Source organism: Monodon monoceros, unplaced genomic scaffold (genome assembly GCF_005190385.1).
Source record: "Monodon monoceros isolate NGI ecotype Baffin Bay Population unplaced genomic scaffold, NGI_Narwhal_1 Super_Scaffold_21, whole genome shotgun sequence".
NCBI classification, from domain to species: Eukaryota; Metazoa; Chordata; class Mammalia; order Artiodactyla; family Monodontidae; genus Monodon; species Monodon monoceros.
In genome coordinates this window covers 89,930,077-89,954,433 of record NW_021703778.1, presented here as the reverse complement: position 1 = coordinate 89,954,433, position 24,357 = coordinate 89,930,077, and the positions used below count along the sequence as shown (strand labels likewise).

Sequence of the window (24,357 nt, the reverse complement as noted above, 5' to 3'; positions counted from 1 at the left end):
CGGGAATGCCTGAGCGGGGGGCCCTTCCTACCCTGCTTCCTACACTGACTCAGTGTTTTCTGTGGGAAAATGTTCAAAATGCCCCTTTTTTTTTTGGGCCGCACCTCGCGGCTTACAGGATGGATCTTAGTTCCCCGACCAGGGATCGAACCCAGGCCCTCGGAAGTGAAAGCAGAGTCCTAACCACTGGACAACCAGGGAATTCCCCTAAACTTCCCTGCTTGAAACAATCTTTTTGAACACGTCGCTCTGGAAATCGAAAATACACTAAACATCTTGGAATTTAACAAGACATTTCAAATACAAATTTTTTTAAATGGATTAATTAATAATTATCAAGTGCCTAGGATGTGCTTGGAACTGTTGCTGAGGGACATACTACCATAAAAATGAGGCTGCTAGCTTTACCCTGAATAGCCCCAAACTGGAAATAATCTAAATGTCCTTTGGCAGGTGAAGGGATAAACTGCGGTGCCTCTATGCAGTGGATTACTACTCAGTGATAAACGGAATGAGCTACTGACACATGCATCTACACGGGTGAATCTCAGAAACATGCCGAGTGGGAGAAGCCAGGCACTAAAGAGCACATACTGTACGATTCCATTTATATTAAATTCTAGGACAGGCAAAGCTAAGCTACAGTGACAGAGAGCAGATGAGGAGTTGCCTGTGGCTGAGGATGGGGCTGGGACTGACTGCAAGGTGGCGCAAATGAAGAAGGAACTTCTCAGGGTGACAGAAAGTTTCTATTTCTTGAAGATGGTGGTGGTTACACGAGAAACACGAGTGCATGAGTAAATTCGCAAATTTGTCAAAAATCAACAAGCTGTACAATTAAAGTGAGTGCATTATAATGTACTATACTTCAATAAAACTGACTTAAAAAGTAAAAATAAATAAGAAAGAAAGGAAAAGAGAAGAAAGGAAGAAAGGATGGACGGAAGGCTGGAAAGAAGAAAGAAAAGGAGAAAAAGGGAGAAGGAAAGAAAGGAAAAAAATCCAAGGCTGCCAAACTTGTTTGAACATATACGTCTCCACAAACTGCTGAGTAGATCAGGAAGTTGAAATCTGTTCATCAGGGAACTACGTCACAAATCTGGGCATGTATGGAGCTGGATTTAGCAAGTCGAAATAGTCTTAACCACAGAGGTTAATGTAAAATTTGGCTTGTCCACTGAAACTTTGAGAGTCGTGTAATTTCACAGTGCCTTGCCTCGTGGCCAAGGTGATTAAAGAGCCTTTCATGCTGACAGATCAGGGAAGAGAATGTTCTGAGTTCATGAGAATCAGTTCCAGCTGGGCAGAATGCAACAAGGCCCAGGGTGCACACAGATCTGGGCGTGTGTGTGTGTGTGTGCACGCGTGCAGGTGAGCTTGCACGTGGGTGTAGTGTATGTATGTGTGCAGGTAAGAGTGTCCGTGGAGGGCACAGGAGTCGACACAATAATAGAACTGTCCCCATGATGCTCGATACATGTTAAAAATTCATCATTCAGTTATAGACATTTTAATTCTATAAGACTTTCCAATGGAACTTTTAACAGTCTGGAACAAAACAGACATGTAATCAGTCCAGTTGTTTAAAAATACACTTTCTATCGTTGCAAAAGGACCCCAAAGCTATATAGCTTTGCGAGCTGGGAAAGAGACTTTGTCCTGTGGATGATCCCAGCTTGGCATTCCTGGCTCCACGTTCTGGGAACAACGGGGGGAGGCAGGAAGGAAGGGGCCCTTTCCACCCAATCTGGGGCTTCCGTCACAGCCCTGTGGAGACCGTGGTCACCATCCCTGCTGAAAAGACCCACCAGGAAATGGCATCTGAGGTTTCAGCAGTGGCCGCCTGGCTCAGGTAAACACAGGGCGGGGACCCTGAGGAAGCAAATTTGGTAGGCTATTTTTAATAGAACAACAGAAAAAAATGCTTCAGTTTCTTCCCAAAGCCAAGTTTCCTATTACGTGAGTTTTAAACAAAGTGTGTGTCAATAAAAGGATGCAAGATAATGGAGGACATTCAGACCGAGGCCAGGTTCTCTCTGCCCTTGCCCTTAGTGCCCTTCTTGGGGTGGGCAAGGCCACAGCCCAGGACTCTGCTCAGACCTCTCCTCCTCTTTGGCAGGGCCCTGGCCTGCTCCTCCCAGAGCTAGCAGCTCCGTTGCAAGCAGGGCATTCATACCCCTTCCCCAGCACCTACGGTGTTGGTTTGTGTCACACCGGCCCCTCTCCCAGAGTTCCCCGAGGTGTCATGTCCATCTTTGTGTCCCTCCAGCACCTAGTCAGTTGTCCAGCACAGACTGTCCAGACAGCATTGAGAGTGCTGGCAGTGCCCTTAACTGCCCTTCCTGTGCCCGGGCTCTGTCCTTTGCCATCCAGCCCTCAAATGATCCTCGCCCCTTCTCAGAACTCAGATAATCTCCCCAACTGTGAGTCCCTGATTACTTCTAGAATAAATGTCTACAGAGTCTTGGCGACTAGCCCCAGCTTACCTCCCCAGCCTTTTCTCACAGTTCTCATACTAAACTATCCTCCCCACCCCAAAAACCACACTGGGCTCTTTGCTGCTCCTCCAAAGCATCCTGCAGTTCCCTGCCTCTGACTTTCCCTTCTGCCTGGGATGCCTTCCCTCTTTCCCATCACCAGTTACCCATCCCTCTGGGGCACTTCCCCGCAGGAGGCCTTCCCCAACCCTAGCGGAGCTGGACCTCCCCACCTCCTGAGAGGGTCTGTTCTCTGCCACAGCCTGTCCTCTAGATGAGACTGTCATCATGTCTAGAACCCAAAAGCCTAACGCAGAACACTGTACACTAAGTCAGCTTCCCTGTGACATATTCTTCAAGCATCAGTGATGTTTCTTTCATAACACTTATTCTCTATAATGATATATTTATTTGGTGATTATACGACCAAATTCTGAGGGCAAACAACACCGCTCATTCCGTTTACCACCTTACACCCAGGATCTACCACTGAACATAGTAGGTGCTCAATAAATATTCCTCAGAAAAAAAATAAACTTAACCCAAGGCCTCACAGCTATTTCCCAGGGGAGCCAGGATTCAAACCCAGGGAATCTGATGCCAGAGCCTGCAATTTTATCCACTGCGTTGCACTGTGTGTACACCACGATGGTGGGATTAGAGGTGATTTTTATTTTCTTCTTTTCGGTCTTTTAAAAAGTAGTTTTTAAGTGTTATACGATGAACATATATTATTTTTGTAATTAAAAAAATAAACATGGAAAAATTCATTGGCCCATATAGGACTGGGCTAGCAATATTATTGAGGTGGCATTCCCTTGCTTCTGTACTGGTGTTTACAACTAGGGTCTGGATTTCTAGTGCTTTCCAGCTTACTGCCATCTCAAGAAACCCTGCGGGTGGTGTCTTTGCTACACACCCCGCTGTGGACAGAGGCAGCCCCCCTTCAGCTGTGTCCGAAGAGCAGCGGGAACACGCAGGTGTGCAATGAGTACGGACACTGCTCCTGCCTCCCTCCCCACCTCCCCTCTCATCTCCAGCCGGCTTTCTCCTCCTCGCAGCTGACCAGACACACAGTTGGGGTGGGTGGCGTGGGGGTGAGCTGATACTAAGCCCCTTCCCGGATCCAACGAGACTCTCAGAGAGGACGGACACCGCAGCCTCCACATCTGCACAGCAGTCACCTCTTTTTGCGGAGGTTCAATGTGTGTTCCCCTCAAAGTTTTCAGACGGTGATGGTCACCGCTTGGAGAATGTAACTGGCTACAAGAATATCCCCACAGTTACAGAGTTCCCTGCCTCCCTGTGCCTGGCCTGAGGGTGGTCTGGCCACTGAACACATCACATTTTAAATTAAACCAAGGACCGAGCCTGTCCTGGGGTGGGCTTGGTGTTGTTTATCCTCTAGCTTCTCTTCCCACTCCTCTCCCTTTGGAATTTAGTCCAAGACCTTGTGAATTAACTTTTCTGTGCCTGTTTCCTCCTAAAATAAACAAGCTAGCCCCACAGCCTGTCTCTCCTTCCTCTGGGGGATGTTGTGAAGATAACGATGGGGCAGATGGTGCCACGTGACCCCGAAGAGCCTGCAGGTCACGAAATCACAGCATACCATGGACAGATGGGGAACTGAGAAAGGCTCTACCTGAACATTTAGCACGGTGAACGTGGCTGCTTCTGGTCATGTGACCAAGCGAAAGGGAAAATTGGGTTTCATATTTCATTTTCCATTTCAGGTTAAAAATTAGGTTAAGAAGCAGGTCTGAGCCCTAGAAAAAGACAGCAATAGTACACGGCATTTGAGGCTCTTTGCTGGAGAGAGAAGTTGGTGAAAATCTACTAGGAAAAACCTACATGTCCTGGAGCCTGGTTCAGCCACTTCACTTTACATGGCCTCAGTTTCTACATCTATCAGATGGGTCAGATGATCAATATGGATTCCTTCAAATCTTAAAGATATACATGGTGGTTCTGAATATCAAGCTTTTCTGAAACAAAATATCAAATTCTCAGGAAAATCCATTTAGTGCCTGTTAGTAGATACCATCAAGTTCCATTACCAGCATAAGAATGTAAAACCATCTGGATGGTTACAGGAATGTTCAGTGACTAACTCTAGGGGATAAGATTAGCAAGGAACACATTTCATTTTATTATATTCATTCCACTGGACTCGTGTGCTATGGCATCTTGGGCTGATCCGAAGGTCCTTGCATGTTTCCATAGCAGCAGTTAGTTGCCCTGAAAGATTAATGTCCTTGCCATTGAATTCCAAACTCCTCTATGCTGAAAGAAATTACCAGAGGAAAAGTCACAGAATTTGAGACTTTCAAGGATGCTGAGGAAGTCATCAGATTCAACCTTCTAACACTATAATTAATAGAATCCAGGAATCAAGTGTCATGCACGTGGAAATTGCCCCTTCCTCATTTTCAAGTGGGCTTTGTGCACCTCAGGGAAGAAGGTCTCGTACAATACGTCTATAAATCAGACAAAGGCAGTCTGTACTTGTACTGGATTTTCTTGAGGCAAAATGCCAATGGTATATAGACTCCACCCAAGTGTGATAAGGCCAAATATTTACAAACAAGGCTTCAACTTGGACAATGCGTCTTGTCATTTTGTGGTTCAGAAGGGCAAACAGACCATGTTTCTTCAAGTCATAATTTTCCGCAGAGAAATGTTAAACCCAGAGGGTGACAACTTTGGATCAACAAATGACTTGCAAGTGACCTCTGACCCCGACCCCCTGCCCTGCCCTGTTTCTCCTTTTAAACATTCCCAGCGTGGAGTGAGTGTTCTGTGAGCATTTGGACAACAGCCAGTCAATGAACACCAGCTCCAGCAACTAAGTTATCAGCTAACCCACTCCGAAAGCCAAACCATTACTCAGAGATAGTTACTTCTGAGTTTATGTCACAGATAGGAAGACAGATCAAGTCAGGGGGGACCAGGTAAGCCCACATTGGGGTCTTCATTTAAAAAAAAGACTCACTTATTTAATTAAATGAAAGTCCATGTAGTTACCAACAGTATTTCAAAATGGTCAAATATCTCCGGAAAGGAACTGCTTTGAGAAGATCTGTAAATATGAAAAGATGCTCAACCACAAGAACAGTGAGAAGTGAAATTAGAATTATAATGAGATGCCATTCACCTATCAGACAATGCAAAGATAAAGCGAAGATGAAAACAAAATCGGTAATGCCCTAAATTGGGGAGGATGTGTGGAAACAGGCACTTCTGTATTGTTGGTGGGAATGTAAACGGGCACATCTTCTAGACAGGGCATTCTGGCACCAGTTAACACAGTAAAAAGACCACAGTTCCTTTTGATCCAGCAATGCCACTGCTAGGAGTGTATCTTACAGTTACACGACTGTGCAAACTGTATATACTTGCACTGTATGTGCAAAACTGTCTGTATTCTGTGGCACTGTCTGTAACAGTAAAAGATTAGAAACCGGGCTTCCCTGGTGGCGCAGTGGTTGAGAGTCCGCCTGCCGATGCAGGGGACACAGGTTCGTGCCCCGGTCCAGGAAGATCCCACATGCCGCGGAGCGGCTGGGCCCGTGAGCCATGGCCGCTGAGCCTGTGCGTCCGGAGCCTGCACATCTGGAGCCTGTGCTCCGCAACGGGAGAGGCCACAACAGTGAGAGGCCCACATACCGCAAAAAAAAAGATTAGAAACCGCCTGAATATCATCCATCCAAAGGACACCAGCTATGAATTCTGGCACAGCTATATGATGGAATATGAAGGAGGCAGCTCTAAAGTCCCGACCTGGCTGCGCTCCAAGATTTACTAAGTGGAAAAATCTTGGTGCAGAGCAGTGAGCAGAGGACCTTCTTACTCAGAGGAAGCCCAAGAGGCTGCTGCTGGGTTTTGCTCTAGGAGAGGAACTGGGAATGTGGATGGGACAAATGTTCTTCACCATTTAACTTTCTGTCACTTGAATTTTTCATCTCAACATGTGCACACATCCACACAAAACGGTGGTACTTCCGAAGAGTACCTGAGACAGGCGAAACGCTGAATAAGTGGTCTGACTCGTGCTTTGCATCGTGATTTGGATTCGAACAGGGCATGGTTTTGAGAAAGAGACGAAAAGAATCCTGATGAACTGGAGGTTTCTAGAGGAAAGTGTCACGGCACATGTGAGAAATACCCCCAGACACCAGAAAGAGGATTATGGCAAAAAGAACTGGAAACGTGACAAGAGTCGGGGCCCTTGCCACGAGAGGACACCTCCTCTGGGTCATTCTCTGAAGCAGGTTCCCCGCAACGGCATTCCGTGGCTGCATTCTCTCAGCACCCTTTCTACAGATCTACTGTCAAGTCTATTGTGCTCTCTGCCGTCAAACCTGGAAAACCTACCAAAATGGACTTGAGCTGTGTCCCACGTCCCTTTCACCAGTGTGAAAGGATAGGGCGGAGGATGTAAGTGGTGGGGGGTGAGATCTACTCTCTGGGGTAATTCTGGGGCACTTGGCCGAGCTGACCCTGCGATCCTGGTGGGTCTTTTGGGGACCACCCCAGTTCCAGGAAGTGAACAAGACTACCATCACCAACAGTTCTTCAATATGACTGTATGCCAAATGGCCTGTACACGTTATGTCGCCTTATCTTCCAAGAACTGGGGTGGGGGGTTTCCTCACTTTATAAAAGTGTAAACTGAGGCTCAGAGGGTCCCACAGTAAGGTAGGGGTGCTGAGATTTGAGCTCAGGTCAGCCTCCTCCAGGGCCCACAATGATGGAAAACAAAGATGCCCTGAAAGCGCCGCTGTTTTCAGCATGTTTCTACGTCCACTAGCTGGAGATGCCTCCCCACCAGCACGGGCACCTGAACCTGCCCTCTGTCCACTCTGGGTCCTCTCACTCTGAGCATGTTTCAGAGCTAATGCCTATGGACCACTTAGGTATTGACATGATTTTACAGAGGAGGAAACTAAGGCTCACAAAGGTGGAATAACTTGCCCAGGTCACCCAGCTGGTCAGTGGAAGAGCCAGGGAAATGGAAAAATGTCCCAGGCCAGTGTTTCTCATGTGATACTGCTCTTCTGCCACCTAGAACCCTGCATTTACAATCGACCACTCCTACCCTCCAGTCTGGGGGCGGCCCCCATGGGTGCACAGTGATGGTAGGGCAGAGAGCTTTTGCCATACATAACATTAGGGATGGAGGTTATATAACAAGAATGTCCCCATTATGGCAGTGAAGTTATTAAACATTTGAAAATATAAATGAGAATCTTTAAAAAAAACTCTTTATTTTTCTCTAGAGGTTCTAAAAACCCTAACTTCCAAAGAAGTCTAGAATGGTTTGGGGGTGCTCCTGTGTGGCGTGAAGGCACAGGCGGAGGACAGCAGTGTCAGGCCAGGAGTCCCTGTCAGATGCTCATGAGGCTAGAGTCACCTGATTACCTGGTGACCACTGTGGGGTAAAGTTACCTCTGCTCCCTGTCAAAGCCCTCACCTGGGAGGATGTTGGTTAGTCACAGATCCCGGCCCAGCGCTGCGCTGCCTCTCACCCCACCCAAAAGACCACCCCCGACCACTTACATCCTCCGCCCTATCCTTTCACACTGGTGAAAGGGACGTGGGACACAGCTCAAGTCCATTTTGGTAGCTTTTCCAAGTTTGTGATCATCTCTTCTTTCACCTGGTTTGGAGGTGGCAGAGAGCATAGGAGTGGGCAGGCTCAGCGCTACCCCAGATTCCTAAAAGTGGGGACCTCCTGCACCAGAACCCCTGGACACGCAGTTTTCTGCGTCTCACTCCAGATCCCCCAAATTGTGCTTGAGGCCAGGAAATAGCACATTAACAAGTTCCCTGGAGCCTGAGAATCACTGCTCTAGGGCTTCAGTGCATCATTCACAGGGTAGAAGGGGAGCAGAGGGGAGACGGTACCTGAGAACAGGTATGACAGAAGAAGAAATGACAGCGACAACCTGGCATCAAGGGAAGAGAAAGCCAACCATCCACCAACCAAATGAACACACAGAAACTGAGTGGCAGAGCCGGGCTGGATCTGTGACTGCCCAGTATGAGAAAACCTGGCTGTTCACAGAGATAATTCTGGGCAGTCAAGAGAAGGTTAAAAAAGATAATCCTTCTGTTCCTCTCAGAATAAAATCTACGTGCTTCCCTAAGTCCAACAGCTCCCACCAGCAGCCCCTCCTGACCTCACTGCTCACCACCTCCCGGCCACTCTCCAGCCTCCAGCCTTCCCTGACCTGCCCGCTCCCTCTGGCCTTTGCCTGCAATGCCCTTCCCCCAACTCTCTGCCAGGCCAGCCCCTCCATTCTGTAGGTCTGAGCTTAAATGCCACCTCCTCGGAGAGACCCCCTCTCACTACCCATCTAAAGTAGGACCACTCAGGACTTCCCTGGCGGTCCAGTGGTTAAGACTACACAGTGCTTCCACTGCAGAGGGTGCACGGGGTCGATCCCTGGTCGGGGAACTAGGATCAAAAAAAAAAAAAAAAAAAAGAAGGACTATGCTTGCTGTGGGACTCTGCAATTGTTTCCTTCAAGTTTTTGTGTCAACTTCATTTGTTCTGCATTTTAGCTCATCCATCTACCTCAACCGCCCCCCTCCACCCCCGTATGTTTCAGGAAGCAGCAACAGGGTCTATCTTGGTGCTGTTAACACTAAAGCACCTGGTACCTGACACATGGTATGTGCATGAGCAATGGACCAAGAGGACCTAGCAGAGCATGCTGCAGGGTGGACATTCAACGTAAGGAAGCTTCTTCCTCTTCCCACTACCCTTTTTTTTTTTTTTTTTTTAAGGATTTTATTTATTTATTTGGCTGTGTTGGGTCTTCATTGCTGCACACGGGCTTTCTCTAGTTGCGGCGAGCAGGGGTTACTCTTTCATTGCGGTGCGTGTGCTTCTCATTGTGGTGGCTTCTCTTGTTGCAGAGTAAAAGCTCTAGGTGTACGGGCTTTAGTAGCACACGGGCTCAGTAGTTGTGGCTCACGGGCTCTAGAGCGCAGGCTCAGTAGTTGTGCTGCACGGGCTTAGTTGCTCTGCGGCATGTGGGATCTTCCCGGACCAGGGCTTGAATCCGTGCCCCCTGCATTGGCAGGCGGATTCTTAACCACTGCGCCACCAGGGAAGTCCCCCACTACCCTTGAAATGAGAATGCAGGGCAGCATGTACTATCTTTCCCAAAGACTACCAAAAACCACTAAAGGAAAAAAAACCAGGAGGTTTGGTGTGTATAGGGGAGAAGTGTCAGTTATGTGGAAATGTGCCCCATGTGGTACCTTTCCCCAGTGCTGTCTTCTCAGTGTGTGTGTGTGTGTGTGTGTGTGTGTGTGTGAGAGAGAGAGAGAGAGAGTGAGAGAGAGTGAGAGTGAGAGAGAGAGAGTGAGAGAGAGAGAGTGAGAGTGAGAGAGAGAGAGAGAGAGACAGACAGACAGACAGACAGACAGACAGACGGGCAGGGGTGTTTATATCATTGCCTCTTGTGGTTAACATCCCGTCTGAGGGTTGACTGGGCTCAGCTGGGTGGGTCTCGATTGGGGTCTGCCATGAGTTGAAAGTCAGGTGGCAGTTGGGGCTGGAATCATCTTAGGCTCAACTGAGCTGGTCCTCCACGGCTTTGCTCCTATTTCAGCTGGGCCAGTCAGAGGCTGCCTGAGCCTCTTGGCTGCCCCATGTGACTAGCTTGGGCTTCCCTCACAGTATGGTGGTCTCAGGGCAGCTGGACTTTTAAAATAGTGGTTGGCTTCCCGAGAATAAACATGCCAAGAGCTCCAGGTGGAACCTTCAGGGCTTCTGATGACTTAGATGCGGGAAGTCATACAGCATCACTTCTGCTGAATTCTACTGATCAAAAAGTGAGCCAGAGGCCATCCCAGATTCAAGGGCATGAATACTGGAAGGCATGGTTCATGGTTGGCAGAGGTGGGAGCAAGAGGCATCTTTGGAGACTGGCTACCACGCTAGCTATAGGACTGTGGACTTAATTTCTTTGTGTCTCAGTCTTCTCTCCTATAGAATGGGAGAGCAGTTCCTACCTCATACAGCTTTTGTAAGGAGCATATGAGTTAATAATATATGGAAAACACTTAACAAGGCACCGTGCAAGTGTCAGCTATATTATTAGCACTCAAAAGAGTAAGGAGCAAACCTTTTCTCTAATTAATCTCTGCATCCCAATGTCTATGAAATGTTTTATGATCATGAGTTGCTCTCTATGGGAAGTAAGAGAAGTACCCTTTCTCCAATTAAAAAAAAATCGTTTTTTATTTAAAAGTCTAGGTTGGTTTAAAGTCTGGGTAGAAGCAGTCATTTCTCACGATCGAGTATGCATTTAAGGTATTAAGAAAAACTAAAGATATCTTCCAGGGCTTGGCAAATGCCATTCTGAGTCACGGTCATGACACACTCACAGCAGGGGCAGCAGGAGCCACACTCACGGTGTGGAATTTCCTGTGGCACTGGCGGAAAAGGAGTCTGAATGTGTTTGTCAGCAAACTTCCCCGAAACAAAAAGAAAGCAGGATTTCCTGTTGGAGGCCCAAGAAGCGAGTGATGTCCAGGACCTCACGACCCAACCTCAGACTGGCCTTAGCTCTGGCCAGAAAACAGGGTCTGCCAACACATTCATCAGCACTCAGCCCCAGGCACTGGGGATGCACCCTTTTCTGTTGCTGCCAAATTCAAACAAAGCTCAGAGACAAGTCATTGAGCTCAAGCTCTAAATATAAAAATGGCTTCATGATCCGAGCCTGTGGACATAAGCAAGTTCTACTCCTCAGAATTCCTACAGAATTCTCTACCATGTCATCCTCTACCTCATACTCCTCAGTATTCCACGCAGCCTCCAGTCTCCTGACGTGTGCATCCACCCGCCACATACACACACTCCAGCCACAGGCATGACTCACATTCCTCCAAAGGGTTCTGAGCTCACACATCTTCCCGTTCTTGCAACCTCCTTCCATTGTCTCGAGGAGAATAACAATAGTTAGGGGAGCCAGGTTATCTTTCCCTTGACTGTGCACCAGACAGGTACCGTGACAAGATGTCACATCAACTCACTTTATCCTCACCTCATCCTGTACGGCCCTAACCTTGCGGGTTGATGAACTCACGCATTTACCTGCAGTCTCTGACCAAGAAGAGCTGCATCATAAGGTCTGACATACAGATCAATGAGATGGAACTGAGAGTCCAGAAATAAACCTCCACATTTATAGCCAACTGATTTTCAATAAGGGTGCCAAGACAATTCAGTGGGGAAAGTACTGTCTTTTCAACAAATGGTGCTGGGACAACTAGATACACACATGCGAAAGAATGAAGTTGGGCCCTAAAGTCACACCATATACAAAAATTAACTTAAAATGGATTAACGACCTAAATGTAAGTGCTAAAACTATAAACCTCTTAGAAAAATATAGGAGTGAACTTTCATGAGCTTGGGTTAGGACAAAAGCACAAGTGGCAAAAATTTAAACAGATAAATCAGACTTCATTAAAATTAAGAACTTTTAATGCTTCAGGTTAGACCATAAAGAAAGTGAAAAGACAACCCAGAAAATGAGACAAAATATTTGCAAGTCATATATTTGACTAGTACATACGACATATAAAGAATGTTAAAACTCGGGCTTCCCGGGTGGCGCAGCGGTTAAGAATCCGCCTGCCAATGCAGGGGACACGGGTTCGAGCCCTGGTCCGGGAAGATCCCACATGCCACGGAGCAACTAAGCCCGTGTGCTATAACTGAGCCTGTGCTCTAGAGCCCGCGAGCCACGACTATTGAGCCTGCATGCCACAACTACTGAAGCTCACATGCCTAGAGCCCGTGCTCCGCAACAAGAGAAGCCACCGCAATGAGAAGCCCGCACACCGCAACGAAGAGTAGCCCCTGCTCGCCACAACTCGAGAAAGCCCGCACACAGCAACGAAGACCCAACGTAGCCAAAAATGAAAATAAATTAATTAAAAAAATAAAGAATGTTAAAACTCAACAATTAAAAGACAAATAATCCAATTAAAAACGGGCAAAGCCTCTATATATACATTTCTTCAAAGAAAATACAGAAGTGGCCACAACGCACATGAAAAGATGCTCAACATCATTAACCATTAGAGAAATGCAAATTGAAACCACAGTGAAATACCCCTTCATACCTATGAAGATGGCTCTAAGCAAAATGACAGTGTTGATGAGAATGTGGAGAAACTGGAAGCCTCGTACACTATTGGTGTATGAAAATATAACATGATGCTGTCACTTTGGAAAACAGTCTGGCAGTTTCTCAAAACATTAAATACTGAGTTACCATATGATTCAGCAATTCTGCTCCTAGGTTTATACCCAAGAGAATCAAGAACATACGTTTTCTCACTCTCTTTTGTTTTTGCCTGCGCCCTGCGCCATGTGGGATCTTAGTTCCCCGACCAGGGATCAAACCCACCCACGGCCCCTGCAGTAGAAATGCAGAGCCTTAACCACTGGACTGCCAGGGAAGCCCCAAGAATGCACATTTTCACAAAAACTCATACATGAATGATCGTAGCAGCATTATTCAAAATAGCCAAAAAAGTGCAAACAACCCAAATGTTCACCAACTTATGAATGAATAAAAAGTGGTACAGCTGTACAATGGAATTTTTATTCAACCATAAAAAGGAATGAAGCACTGTTTGACTCAGATGAACCTTGAAAACATTAAGCTAAGTGAAAGGAGCCAGACACAAGGGCCACATGCTGTATGATTCCATTTATATGAAATGTCCAGAGTAGGTAAATCCAGAGACAGAAGGTAGATTAGTGGTTGCCAGGGTCTGGGGGGAGGAGAATGGGTAGCGATTGCTAATGAGGACAATGTTTCTTTTTGGGGTGATGAAAATTTTCTAAAATTCATTGTGGTGATGGTTGCACAACTCTGTAAATATACAAAAACAAACAAACAAACAAACAAACCCACTGAATTGTTGAGAGAGAGAGAGAGAGAAAATGCAGATTTTTTAAAAAAGGGGAAGAAGAGTCCCTTCCCTTAGCAGCTTTGCTGACAGCCTACTTCCCATACTCCACTTCTTGTTCAGAACTCCTGTAAGGCACAGGGTCAGAGTGGCTTGTTTGCAGGTCCATCCACCCCAGCCAAGGGTGTGCACCAGGGCCAGGGGCTGTGCCTCATTCCTTTTGAATCCAGGACAGTGCTTGGCACCCAGCAGGCAATCAATATAAATGTGTGTTGAATGAATAGTCTCTAGCACGCCCCTACTATTACCCACTGCTTTTTCTACCATCACTTCTAAAATAAAGGAGTGCCAGAAAGATCACACACACAATATCTGTCCATTATTTTAAAATTCTTTTTCCACCAAATATTTTTTAAACCAGATGATCAACTAGTGTTGTCCCTTTTCCACTTCGAGAGAGACATGTGATTTCAAAAGTTAAAAGCTAATTATCAATAAAACGACCGAGGTACGGGGAAAAAAGGTAAAAACACTTAGCCAAACACAGCATATTCAGTCCCTGACCAACAAATTCCACATTTCAAATAACTTGACAAAAATTTCCCCTACTTTGAGACAGAAGACTTTAAGAGGCAAGAAACCAGTACCAACCAATATTAAATTCAGCCTTTGAAAACTCTGGCCTGTACCACCACCACCACATTGAGATGGTGAGAGTAATAATAACAGCTAACATTTACTGAGCACTTACTATGTGCTAGGTTGGGTATTATTTTCTGCTTTCTAGGTATTAACTCAGTTACAACAGCATTATGTGGTAGGTACTATTATTACCCTCATTTCCCACAGAGATTCACAACTTTCCCAAGGCTGCGTGGCTGGTAGATGGCTGAGCTAAACTGGAACCCAGGAAGTCCAATTCTCCTGCCCGCGTGTTTCTCGCTATATGACATAGGACAGCCCACAGGGACTTCAGTCCCTTGACTGGACCTAGGAAAGCAACATGTTTGACTCTGGGTTTACAGACTGAATAGTGTAGGTTCTAAAAAAAGGCCTCAGAAAAAAACATGAATATGCAGGAATTGAAATCCATGCGTGAATATCTGATACTTGAAAGTCTATTCTTTTATATATCCTTTATATATCAGGTGGAAAATATCTGAATAGACAACATGGTCAGTCAAAACCTGCAAAACCTTGACCTGCCTACCTCCGCAAGGCCGCCGCCTTCTGAACTTTCAGCCACAGGCCTCCGCCACCTTCCGAGACTGTGGTCCTCCCACCTCACCCCTTCTCATTGAGCTCAATGCCTTATCTATTTCCTTCCTGGCACTCATCACTATTTACAATGATTTTATTCATTTGTTTACCTGCTTTTCTTGTCTGACTCTCCCATCAGAATGTAAATTCCATAAGGGCAGTGACCATGTCCATCTTTTTTGCCTAGTGTTTGTTGAATGGATAATAATTCTCTGTGTAGGTGACAGCTTTCTTTCAGAACAATTTGGTGCATCAGTGACTGGCTGGATGACCACACTAGGCTGTAGCAACTCCAAGGCAGGGGCGGTACCTTGTTCATCTTTATGCTCCCAATTCCTAGCTTAGTACCTGGCACACAGGAGCTCATTGCATCTCGACTGAACTTGTTCATTAATGAACTGCTGTCAACGTGGAGGGCAGTCTCTATTGGAGTACCTCAAGGCTCCACCTTGGGTCCTGTCTGCTCAACTTCTGGATCCAAGGGCGATGGTAGAAGGGCATGCTGATGAAGCCTGGGGATGCCTTAAAGTTGGGAGGAGCTGCAGTGGACAGGGAGAGGAGCTAAGAGAGCCTGAACAGTCATAAACCCAAAACCCCAGAAACAAAACAAAAAATTAAGAAACCCTGTACCAGGGTGGGAGGAGGGAGAATTAGATGAAGATAGTCAAAAGGTAAAAAATTCCAGTTATAAGATAAATAACTACTAGTGATATAATGTACAACATGATAGAGATAATTAACACTGTTGTATGTTATAAATGAAAGTTGAGTTCTCATCACAAGGAAAAGAATTTTTTCTATTTCTTTAATGTTGTATCTGTGCAAGATGATGGATGTTCATTAAACCTATTGTGTAACCATTTCATGATGTATGTAAGTCAAATCTTTATGTGGTACCCCTTAAGCTTATACAGTGCCATATGTCAATTCTATCTCAATAAAACTGAAAAAAACCCAAAAAACAAAAAACCACCCTGTACCAACCACAGGATGGGAAGGCAGGGACAGGAGTAGCACCTGTAATGAGGGTCACATGTCCAGTGAGCTCAGGTGACCGCAGTCTGAGATGCTGGGATGGTCCTGAGCCGTGTCTGTATTGGGTGGTGGTGAACAGAATGAAGGAGGGGATAGTGCTGCCTCGACTCCCCCTTTATTTAATGATTATTTCTACCCTTATTTATAATACTACCCAAGGAAGGCCTGAACTTCTCCTGGGGTACTCGGCAGGCATGGCAGGCCCCCGTCAGAAACTCTGTGAAGTCCAGCCTTGGGCTGTGTGGTCCACCTGAAGTACAGGAAGCACCTGCCGTAACCACCTGGCCCTGGGAGCCACTGGCCTCTTCAGCCTCCAGCTCTCAGCTCTCCAGGTGCTTCTCAGAAGAGCCTCTGCTGCTGTTGGACCTGGCTAATATCTCGCTCCAAGCCTTCTCACTCTTCTAGGGAAAAAGACTCATTCCTCCGTGTATGTGTGTTTTCCGCTCTAGTCCTCCCTGTTCCCAAAGCACAAGAGGGGAAGTCACTCTTATCTGGACCTTTCTAAATGATCTCTCTCCTGTCTTGCACAGCCTTCAAAATCCGGTCTTTTGTCTTTCAAGCTCAAGAAACGTGTCAGGTAGGTGTGTTTGGACTTTCCTGATTACAGTTTTCGTCATCACTATTTTTTTAGCATCTTTAATGATTACCAGTTGGATTTCCATTCCCTGTTTCCTCTTCTGTCAATTCTTTTGTGATGTTATGTTTGGGCACCTCCACTGTGTTGGCATATCCTTGAAATGACCTGCTCACATGTACCTGTCAGTATTCAGATGCCTTTTTTATTCTTGAGTGCTTTCCTTAATGCTACCAAAATCAGGAGGACATAAGGATGTCTATATGTAAATGTTAAGACATTAATCAATGATTTTGAAGCTAATGTTATGGCCTGTTACGTTATTTGAAGCACAGTTAGATCTCTTCTGTTTCATTCATTATCATCATTGATGGCTTTTACTAGCAGGACATTTTCTGCCCTTCTATTTTTCACTGTCTTCTCAGTTCTATTCACTGATTTATAATGAGAAAGGCTTATAGAGAGAAGGGCTTAAACATCAGAAGAAGATGCCCTTAGACTTTCATTTGACAAGCTGCTGGTCCTAGGTCCTAGGTCCGACCTGCTGGTAGATCTGTTGGAAAATTCAGATCAAGAGTTTTTTTCTTCTAGAGTTATTTAAATTTTTAAAAGGGAAAAATTGTACTATTTTTGTTATCAAAGTCAAGTCTGTTGAAGGCTACACAAAACCTCATGCTCTCAGGAAACCACAGGAATAATTACTTGCTGCTAAAATAGCACCTTCCAAATGCTTATGTGCTAAGTAGATGGACAAGTACACCAGCTGCCACATTAGAATTTTTCACAGTCTTCTCCTTGTCAGACAGGGACGTTATAATTGCAGCCAGAACCCAGAGGTTTGTACCGTGCAGTTGGGAACACACTTGTGTTCATGCCAAGTCCAGAAATAAATCCTAGATGATGTTTAGGTTCAGCACGACATTAACAGTATTTTAGGAAGCAAACAGTTCAGGAGCCGGAATAATAAGAGATTGGGAATGAAAATAAGGATGTGTGGATAAATGTGCTCTTTTCTTATCACGTAGAGTCAAAAATCTGGACGCCATCATCAGGGCAAAGGACGTTCTCAAGACTGAACCTGGTCAGATTTCACCCACCCACTTCAAGAAAATAACTTAGAAAATCTTAAGAACTCAAACATTTCTTTATTGGCTACAAGAAAAGAATCAAGAAAAGCTTGTAGGAATTTTAGGTAGCTCTTACTTCAGTAGAATAAAGTTACTATTAAAAATATATCAGAATAGTTTAATTCCTGCTTGATGGGAATTCTCTATGTCAGGCAAGAAAACTACAAGTTAGTATCTAAGCTCACCCTTCTGTTCCTAAAGATTTTCTGTTAACTATAATTAAACCAAGGAACGTCAGAAGGGTAATGGGTTTCTATATGGAGTAGTATACTAAAAATTGCTTCAAAATCAATTACTCTAGGGGGTTTTATTTATAGAACTCCCAAAGAGGAGATTTAGACAACATTTACTCCCCTCCAATGCTGACTATGCATTCTTGTTTCACTCTGGAGCATAGAGCAGGGACCTGACTTCCAGGGTCCATGTTAAGGACCTGCTGATGAGAAGGCTGTACTGAGACACATTCTAATTGGTAAAGGTCACTTCTAACATAAGAGTGGGTTTGCCATGTTTTGCCTCAAACTGAACACCCCAAAATACGAATCATCATGTAGAAATGTCAACTGTTTCTTCTGGTCACCTATGACTTTGGCCAAGAGAAGAGCAATGTCCTCCGTGTAATCACACTTGCCCCCTCTACTCAGCACAGAGTAAAAAGGAAGCAGGCTTATGACGTCACGAGAGAGAAGAATGAACAAGGAAGAAGGGAGCCACAGGTAAGGGGAGGCACGTGACTGAACCCGGGTTCAGGATTCCTTCCTGGAGATATACCCTCACTAGGCCATCTGGTTCCCAGAGCTCAGGGTACCTGGGCAGTTCCCTGGGGGTGCCCAAGGGCTGCCAGTGATGACGAGGCCAGCTCCCCAGCTTAGGTCCCTCCTTCCCTGTTCGACCACCAGCAAAGTAGCACGACGCTCCACTGCCCCACCTGCCATCTGCCTCATCCCATGCAGATGGGGAGAACTCTGAGTGTGATGCAGTCAGCAGGTCTTCTTGGGGGTGCTCTGCAGTCACCCCATGCTCATCACCTCCTCCTGTAGCTGCACTGTCTGCCCAGCGTGTGCTCAGCCAGGGCTGCACAACCCTGCAGGCTAGAGGGTGGACTAGGTCCACACAGCAGCGTCAGCCTGCAGCCACTGCCTGAAGGACACATCCCCTCAGCTTGTTCTCCAAAAGCAGCACCTCGTTAACAGCTTTTACTCTGTCCAATCCCCGGACGTCAAGCCTGGTTGCCCATCTGCCCAGCAGCTGGGGAAAGAATTCTTACCATCGCTGTTAGGCTCCGCTTTCCCAGAGGAACGAGGGCGAGGGGTTCCCTAGTCAGGGCTGGGCTCCTGTCTGTGCAGGACTGTGTGCAGGTTTAACTTAGCAAGTCCTAAATGAAGAGCACGCTGTAGACACACAGCAAGGGCTCAATACCTGGTGGCTGTTCTCATAGTGCTATTGTGAATACACACTTCAAGGAGACGCTACATGTGCAAGAGGGACCTGCTTGATGAGACCCTGCCTGCTGAGGGTTAATCCATCAACTGCACTAAGGGACAAGAGGAGGGGCAGCAGCTGCCCCCTTCCTCTTTCACAGACTAAACACCCGTCAGGGAGGCAAAGCCCCACCAATAAGGTCAGTGGCGGATGTTTCAAATGTTCTGTGGGGTCACAGTTTGTCCCCGTGCCTCATCCAGTGTTGACACAGATGACTGGCGAAGGTGGTGCTGTGATTTAGGAGCTGGAGGGATGGAAGCAGACAGGAGCGTGTGTGAGAATGCAGCGCTGTTTGCAACAGTTTAAGCTGAAGCAGCTTTAAAACAGTACACATTCTTTGGGGTTAATATTCTTTGGGGTTGAAACTGTCAGCTAAGTGACTCCAACCAGCCACGGTGCCCGAACACGGTACAGCACCTAAGCCTGGGGACCCTGGCCACAGTGCCCGGTGCTGCCATTGTTTGCCGCTCTGGGTCCTTCCCCATCGGCTGCTGTCTGTCAGGGCGGCAGGGACCAGCTGACTGGTTGGAACCATATGCGCTATTTCTGGGCATAGTATGTGAAGAAGGACATGCCACAGTAAGTCAGGATATGAGTCAGTTATTATAAAGTGTTAAAAAGAACTGTCTTCAAAGCATCCTGAGAGCATTACACCACGCTAACTACTCTGAAGGAGCTATAGGTTGAAAGACACTTAGAATCACTAAGCCCAGGAGAAACCCTGAAGAACATGGATGATTAACATTGGTCAAAGGCCTGCCAATGAAAAGGAATGGATAAGGCTGAAGCTAAAATCCAGAGGTCCTAAAATTTAGAGGCAAAAAGAAAATTTCCAGGACCACATATATCTCCGGCATACTTCCATCAGACATGCAGAAGCAGTGGAAACATAGGCAGCTTGAAAAAGCTGTGGGACGTGGGTTTGCTTTATTTTCCTTTTAAAATAAAACACTGTATTTTCAGAGCAATGTTTAATGGGGCCAAATTAATGGTCCTAAATTGGTTTTTAAAAAAAATCTATTGGCACCGAGGTGTAAAGATACACAAAAGATGTCTCTCTGGAGTGCTGTCTGCAAGAGGGAAAAATTATTAACCACACGACATCCACAAATCAGTTAAATAAATGACGTTATGCCCCTTTGATAGAACCTAAGCAGCTGTCAAAAGGAATAAAGTAATTTAAATATACTGGCATAGAATGACCCGTGATAGCTGTTATGGCAAAAAATCAAGCTGTAGCAAATGTGCATGGCAATCTCATTTTTGTCAAAAAAGGTATGTTTGTATATGCAGAAGAAAAAGTCACTAAGGGGCTTCCCTGGTGGCGCAGTGGTTGAGAGTCCGCCTGCCGATGCAGGGGACATGGGTTCGTGCCCCGGTCCGGGAAGATCCCACGTGCCGCGGAGCGGCTGGGCCCGTGAGCCATGGCCGCTGAGCCTGCGCGTCCGGAGCCTGCTCTCCGCGACGGGGAGAGGCCACAGCGGTGAGAGGCCCGCGTACCGCAAAAACAAAAACAAAAACAAAAGTCACTAAGGAGCTGGAGAAAACCATTTACAACTGTTATTTGTGGCTTTTTCTACAAGTGCAATGTTCTTGGAGGCCTCAGGGAGGCCTAATGGCCCACTAAGTCCCTGAACGAATGGGTGAAGGCTCAGCACGGTAGTTGGAGGCTGCAAAATCAGCATTTCTCAGATGGCATGAGAACAGAGAGCTTACAGACATGGGGAGCCCTTTCTTTAACCCTGTCACGGGACCTCTGCTTTCTAGCTCCCAGGTGTGTCCTAGGGCCTGTGTAACGTTCTTTGGCTTCAGGAGTGGGGCAGTTCACTGGCTGGCCATAACCCCACTGCTCCTGTTCAGGGGCTGTAAAGAGTTACCAGTGAGAAGTGACAGCAGCAACGCATCCACTCCAGCCTCTCCCTCCCAGCAAAGCCTCCAGGAACTGTCCTCTGTTTCAAGGGCCAGGGCGAGGGAACTTGACCTGCCACTGGGACCACAGGAATCCATCCTAGTGCCCTCCCTGTCAGGAATTTCCTCTCTGTAAGTAAACAGTCCTCTGGTCTGCTTCCAACAGCCCCTTTACCGGGAAGGTGGGGGAGACCGCAGGCCCATCTATTTAACCACAGTGCACGGGTCTGGAAACAGTACTGCCTCAGCCTTGTGTTGTGAAGGCTGAAGAAGCCCAGACGTCACTGTTCTTCACAAGCGTTTTCTATTCTCCACAAATCTCCTCTGAACGCCTTATTGTCTCTCCTTTCCCATCCCAGAGCTTCCCTTAGGTAATTCCTATTCATCCTCCAGATTCCGGCTCCGACGTCTCTTCCTCTGGAGAGCCTTTCCCAACACGCCAAGGCCAGATATCCTCCTTACACTCTGATAGACAGTCCCCATCGCAGAGTGAGTATCCCAGCTCTTGTTCTCTATGTATTTCTGTGATAACGAAACTAATGTCTGTTTTCCTCGTTAGAACACAAGCTCCTCCAGGGCAGAAACTGCACCTGTTCTTTCTGCATCCCCAGTGCGCGGTACAGCGTCTGGCACCAAGCAGATAGCAATAAAGGCTCACTCAATAGAAGGCTGCTGCAGAGGAGACTGGGGTGGAATACACGGCACTGGGGGAGGGAGGAAGAGCAGCTGGGAGGGCTCTCCCCTTTGCGGTCACTAGCTGGCCTTCTTTATTTTTTGTCATGTGTCCGAGTGGTCAGCAAGTGGTCCCCTCTTAAAGTCTGAAGATTTATGGGAGGTGGGTACTAGTATTACATGACAGTATTTAAAGGAATTAAGAGGTTATGGCTAAGGCTCCAGAAAGTTTCTCAGTTGAAAGAGCAGAACTTCTGACCATATGACTTCCTGGTTATTTCCTGGGACCTCTTTAGCTCTGGACCCCGGGGCTGCCCAGGGATGCTGGGGGTGCCCTGGAGGATGGATAGAATACAACAGGGGCAGAAATCCTCTGCCAACATCAGAGAAAGACTCAGCCAGCCCCGGGTGAGGGGTGGGGGGCCCGGAAGGGCAGGGTGGGCACTGACCTCGGCTGATGCGCTGCTTCTCCCCAGACAGGATGCCGGGGCTGTCGATGATGCTGATGCTTTTCAGGACCTGATTGGGCAGCTGGGAGCACATGAATCTGGAAGAAAGGGATCAAAGGTGGGATCAGAACCTGCACGTTGCAGAGTGCTCTAACCTCGGAGCTCCTTGGCCTCTCCTGGCTACTGACATCTTCTGAAAAGCGGGGGCTTAGAGGAGATTGATGGCACCTCCACTGGAGACTAGATGCTGGTTCACAGGGCAGCTATTGGAGGGTGGCCGGGCACCGGATGCTCCCTACCACCAGATCCCTTACTGTTAATTTTATTTTAGCTAACGTTTATTGAACACAGGTATTTTACAAACATCATCTCATTTGTTCCTCATATTAATCTCATGAGGAAGGCAACACTGTTTACCTCCGGGAGGTTATGTAACTTGCTCAGGGTCACTCAGAGCTAAGCTTTAAACCCAGGTCGGTGTGACTCCAAAGGCCACCAGCCCCACCCGCCCCTCCTCTATCCTGCTCCTTAGACAAACGTCCCAGACTTTTCCTCCCCGGGAATCCCATGCTTCCTTCAGGGTCACTGCCCCACTGGGCTGGGGTATCCCAAGCTCTGTCCAGCCCCTGTCACTCCCTAACGTGACAGCGGAGGTACTAGGGCCTGTTTTCACTGTCCGATGCCCCAGGGACATGCTATGGCTCCAGGCTCAGGGTGGGGCAAGCACCTGTGGACAACACCCCAAATCCTCCAGGTGCTTCGGTGCCCTAAGAGTGGACAAAGGGGCAGGGGTAGGCAGGGCCCTGGCCAAGCATCTCCCAGCCTCCTTCCTTGTCCATCACCTTCCCGATACCACCTCCTCCTTCTCATCCCCACCCCTCTGCTGTGGTTCCTGTCGGCTGCCCTGGCGTTGGCCTTGGAAGCAGAGTGAAGTGGCAGGAAAATTGTGGCCTGTGCGTCAGCAGACCTGGGTTCAGGTTCAGCTCATCCTTTGCCAGTAACTTGCCTGGGACCCTGGGCAAGGGCTTCCCCATTCTGGGCCTCAGTTTTCTCATGTGTCAATGGAGACACTTGGACCACGGGTTGGCGAGGTTCTTTTAGCTTTAACACGGTGTAACTCTAGAGGACCAGAGGGAAATGCTTTGCTACTTCCACCCCAGGCAACCTGGGGGGATCTCTGTTAGGCACTGTGTATGTTTTAAGGCAGAAACTAGAGTGTCTCTCCTTCTCCTATATTGTAAATGGCTAACTTTGGTATCTGTGTGGGCAAAAGGCTTGAAAATCCTTGGGGAAAGCTCAGTTCTTCCATTCAGTGGAAAAGGTGGGATTACTCAGAAAGTAAATATGCTGGGAATGCAGGAGAGGGAGGCCTGCCTGGCCCTCACAGCACATGTGGACAGCACAGCCCCCGGGCAGGCGTGGGCAGCCCTGAGAGAGACATGCAATTACTGACATTGCAAATGAACTTTCACTGAAGGTGCTCGGGGCAAGTTTCTCAGATATTGTTTCCCACATTTTCAAGTCATCCCAGGAAGACGTAGGAATGATAACTATGATCGTTTTGCAGCTGGAAAAGTGGAAGCACAGAGCAGTTACGACATGTGAGGCCATGCTGCTAATGCGTGGCTGGCTGGAGACTGCAGCCTGGTATTTCTGATGTCAGGTGAGTAGAACTCAACCCGTAAAGTTAAAAACCTCATAACATTAAAAATAAGGGGTCAAGTTAATTTATGAGAAGCCCCTCATTTCTGATTTTCTCCTGCCCCTCCACCTTTATAAACCCCACTGCCCAACACTCAGACAGCAGATCTGTGAGAATGAAGTGCACCGGGATCACTACACATTCTCTGTAAGTTCACAGAGCAAAAAACGCCATATTCAAGTCTCTAGATTGGGGTAGGAACAGAGTTCTGAGCACATCTGTGGTGGACTGCATTTCTTGTGGTAATTAGGTCTCTTATCATAGTCCCATCCTTTTTATCAGATGGCTCAAGACATCTAGCAATGCTGAGAAAACTGCACATATGTGAAACTTTTTCACATAAAGTATTCCTGTGAGAGGCAGACCTTTTTCCGGAACCACAAGCTCACACTTGATACCAATTTTTCCAAAACACAAAACCCTTGGATTCTAATGTGAAGTTAACAGAGGGATTCAAAATTTAGAAACCATCCACTCCCTCCATACAAAGAGACAAGGTTTCAACAACTCCCATGCCTCCTGACGTGACAGCAGAGACAAAATGTGTAAGCCACAAAACAAGATGGTCTGATGTGGTGACATCACCACGCAACATACAGGGAGCAGGTCCAGGGCCAGGAGGGATGACTGCAGACAAAAGGGGGGAGGGGAAGGGGAGGGGAAGGGGGGGGGGGGAGAAAAGAAGAGGGAGGGGAAGCTTCACATTAGAGGGGGGGCGAGGGCG

At 47.1% G+C, this 24,357-nt stretch overlaps 1 protein-coding gene across 1 annotated transcript in view; it reads right to left on the bottom strand.

The window, feature by feature from the left end:
* EHD4 (EH domain containing 4) overlaps positions 1-24,357 on the bottom strand; it is an 89,510-nt gene that overhangs the window by 22,903 nt on the left and 42,250 nt on the right. The window contains exon 3 of the mRNA XM_029237632.1: positions 21,932-22,029. Coding sequence (XP_029093465.1) covers positions 21,932-22,029 — 98 coding nt within the window. The remainder of the gene's footprint in view (positions 1-21,931; positions 22,030-24,357) is intronic.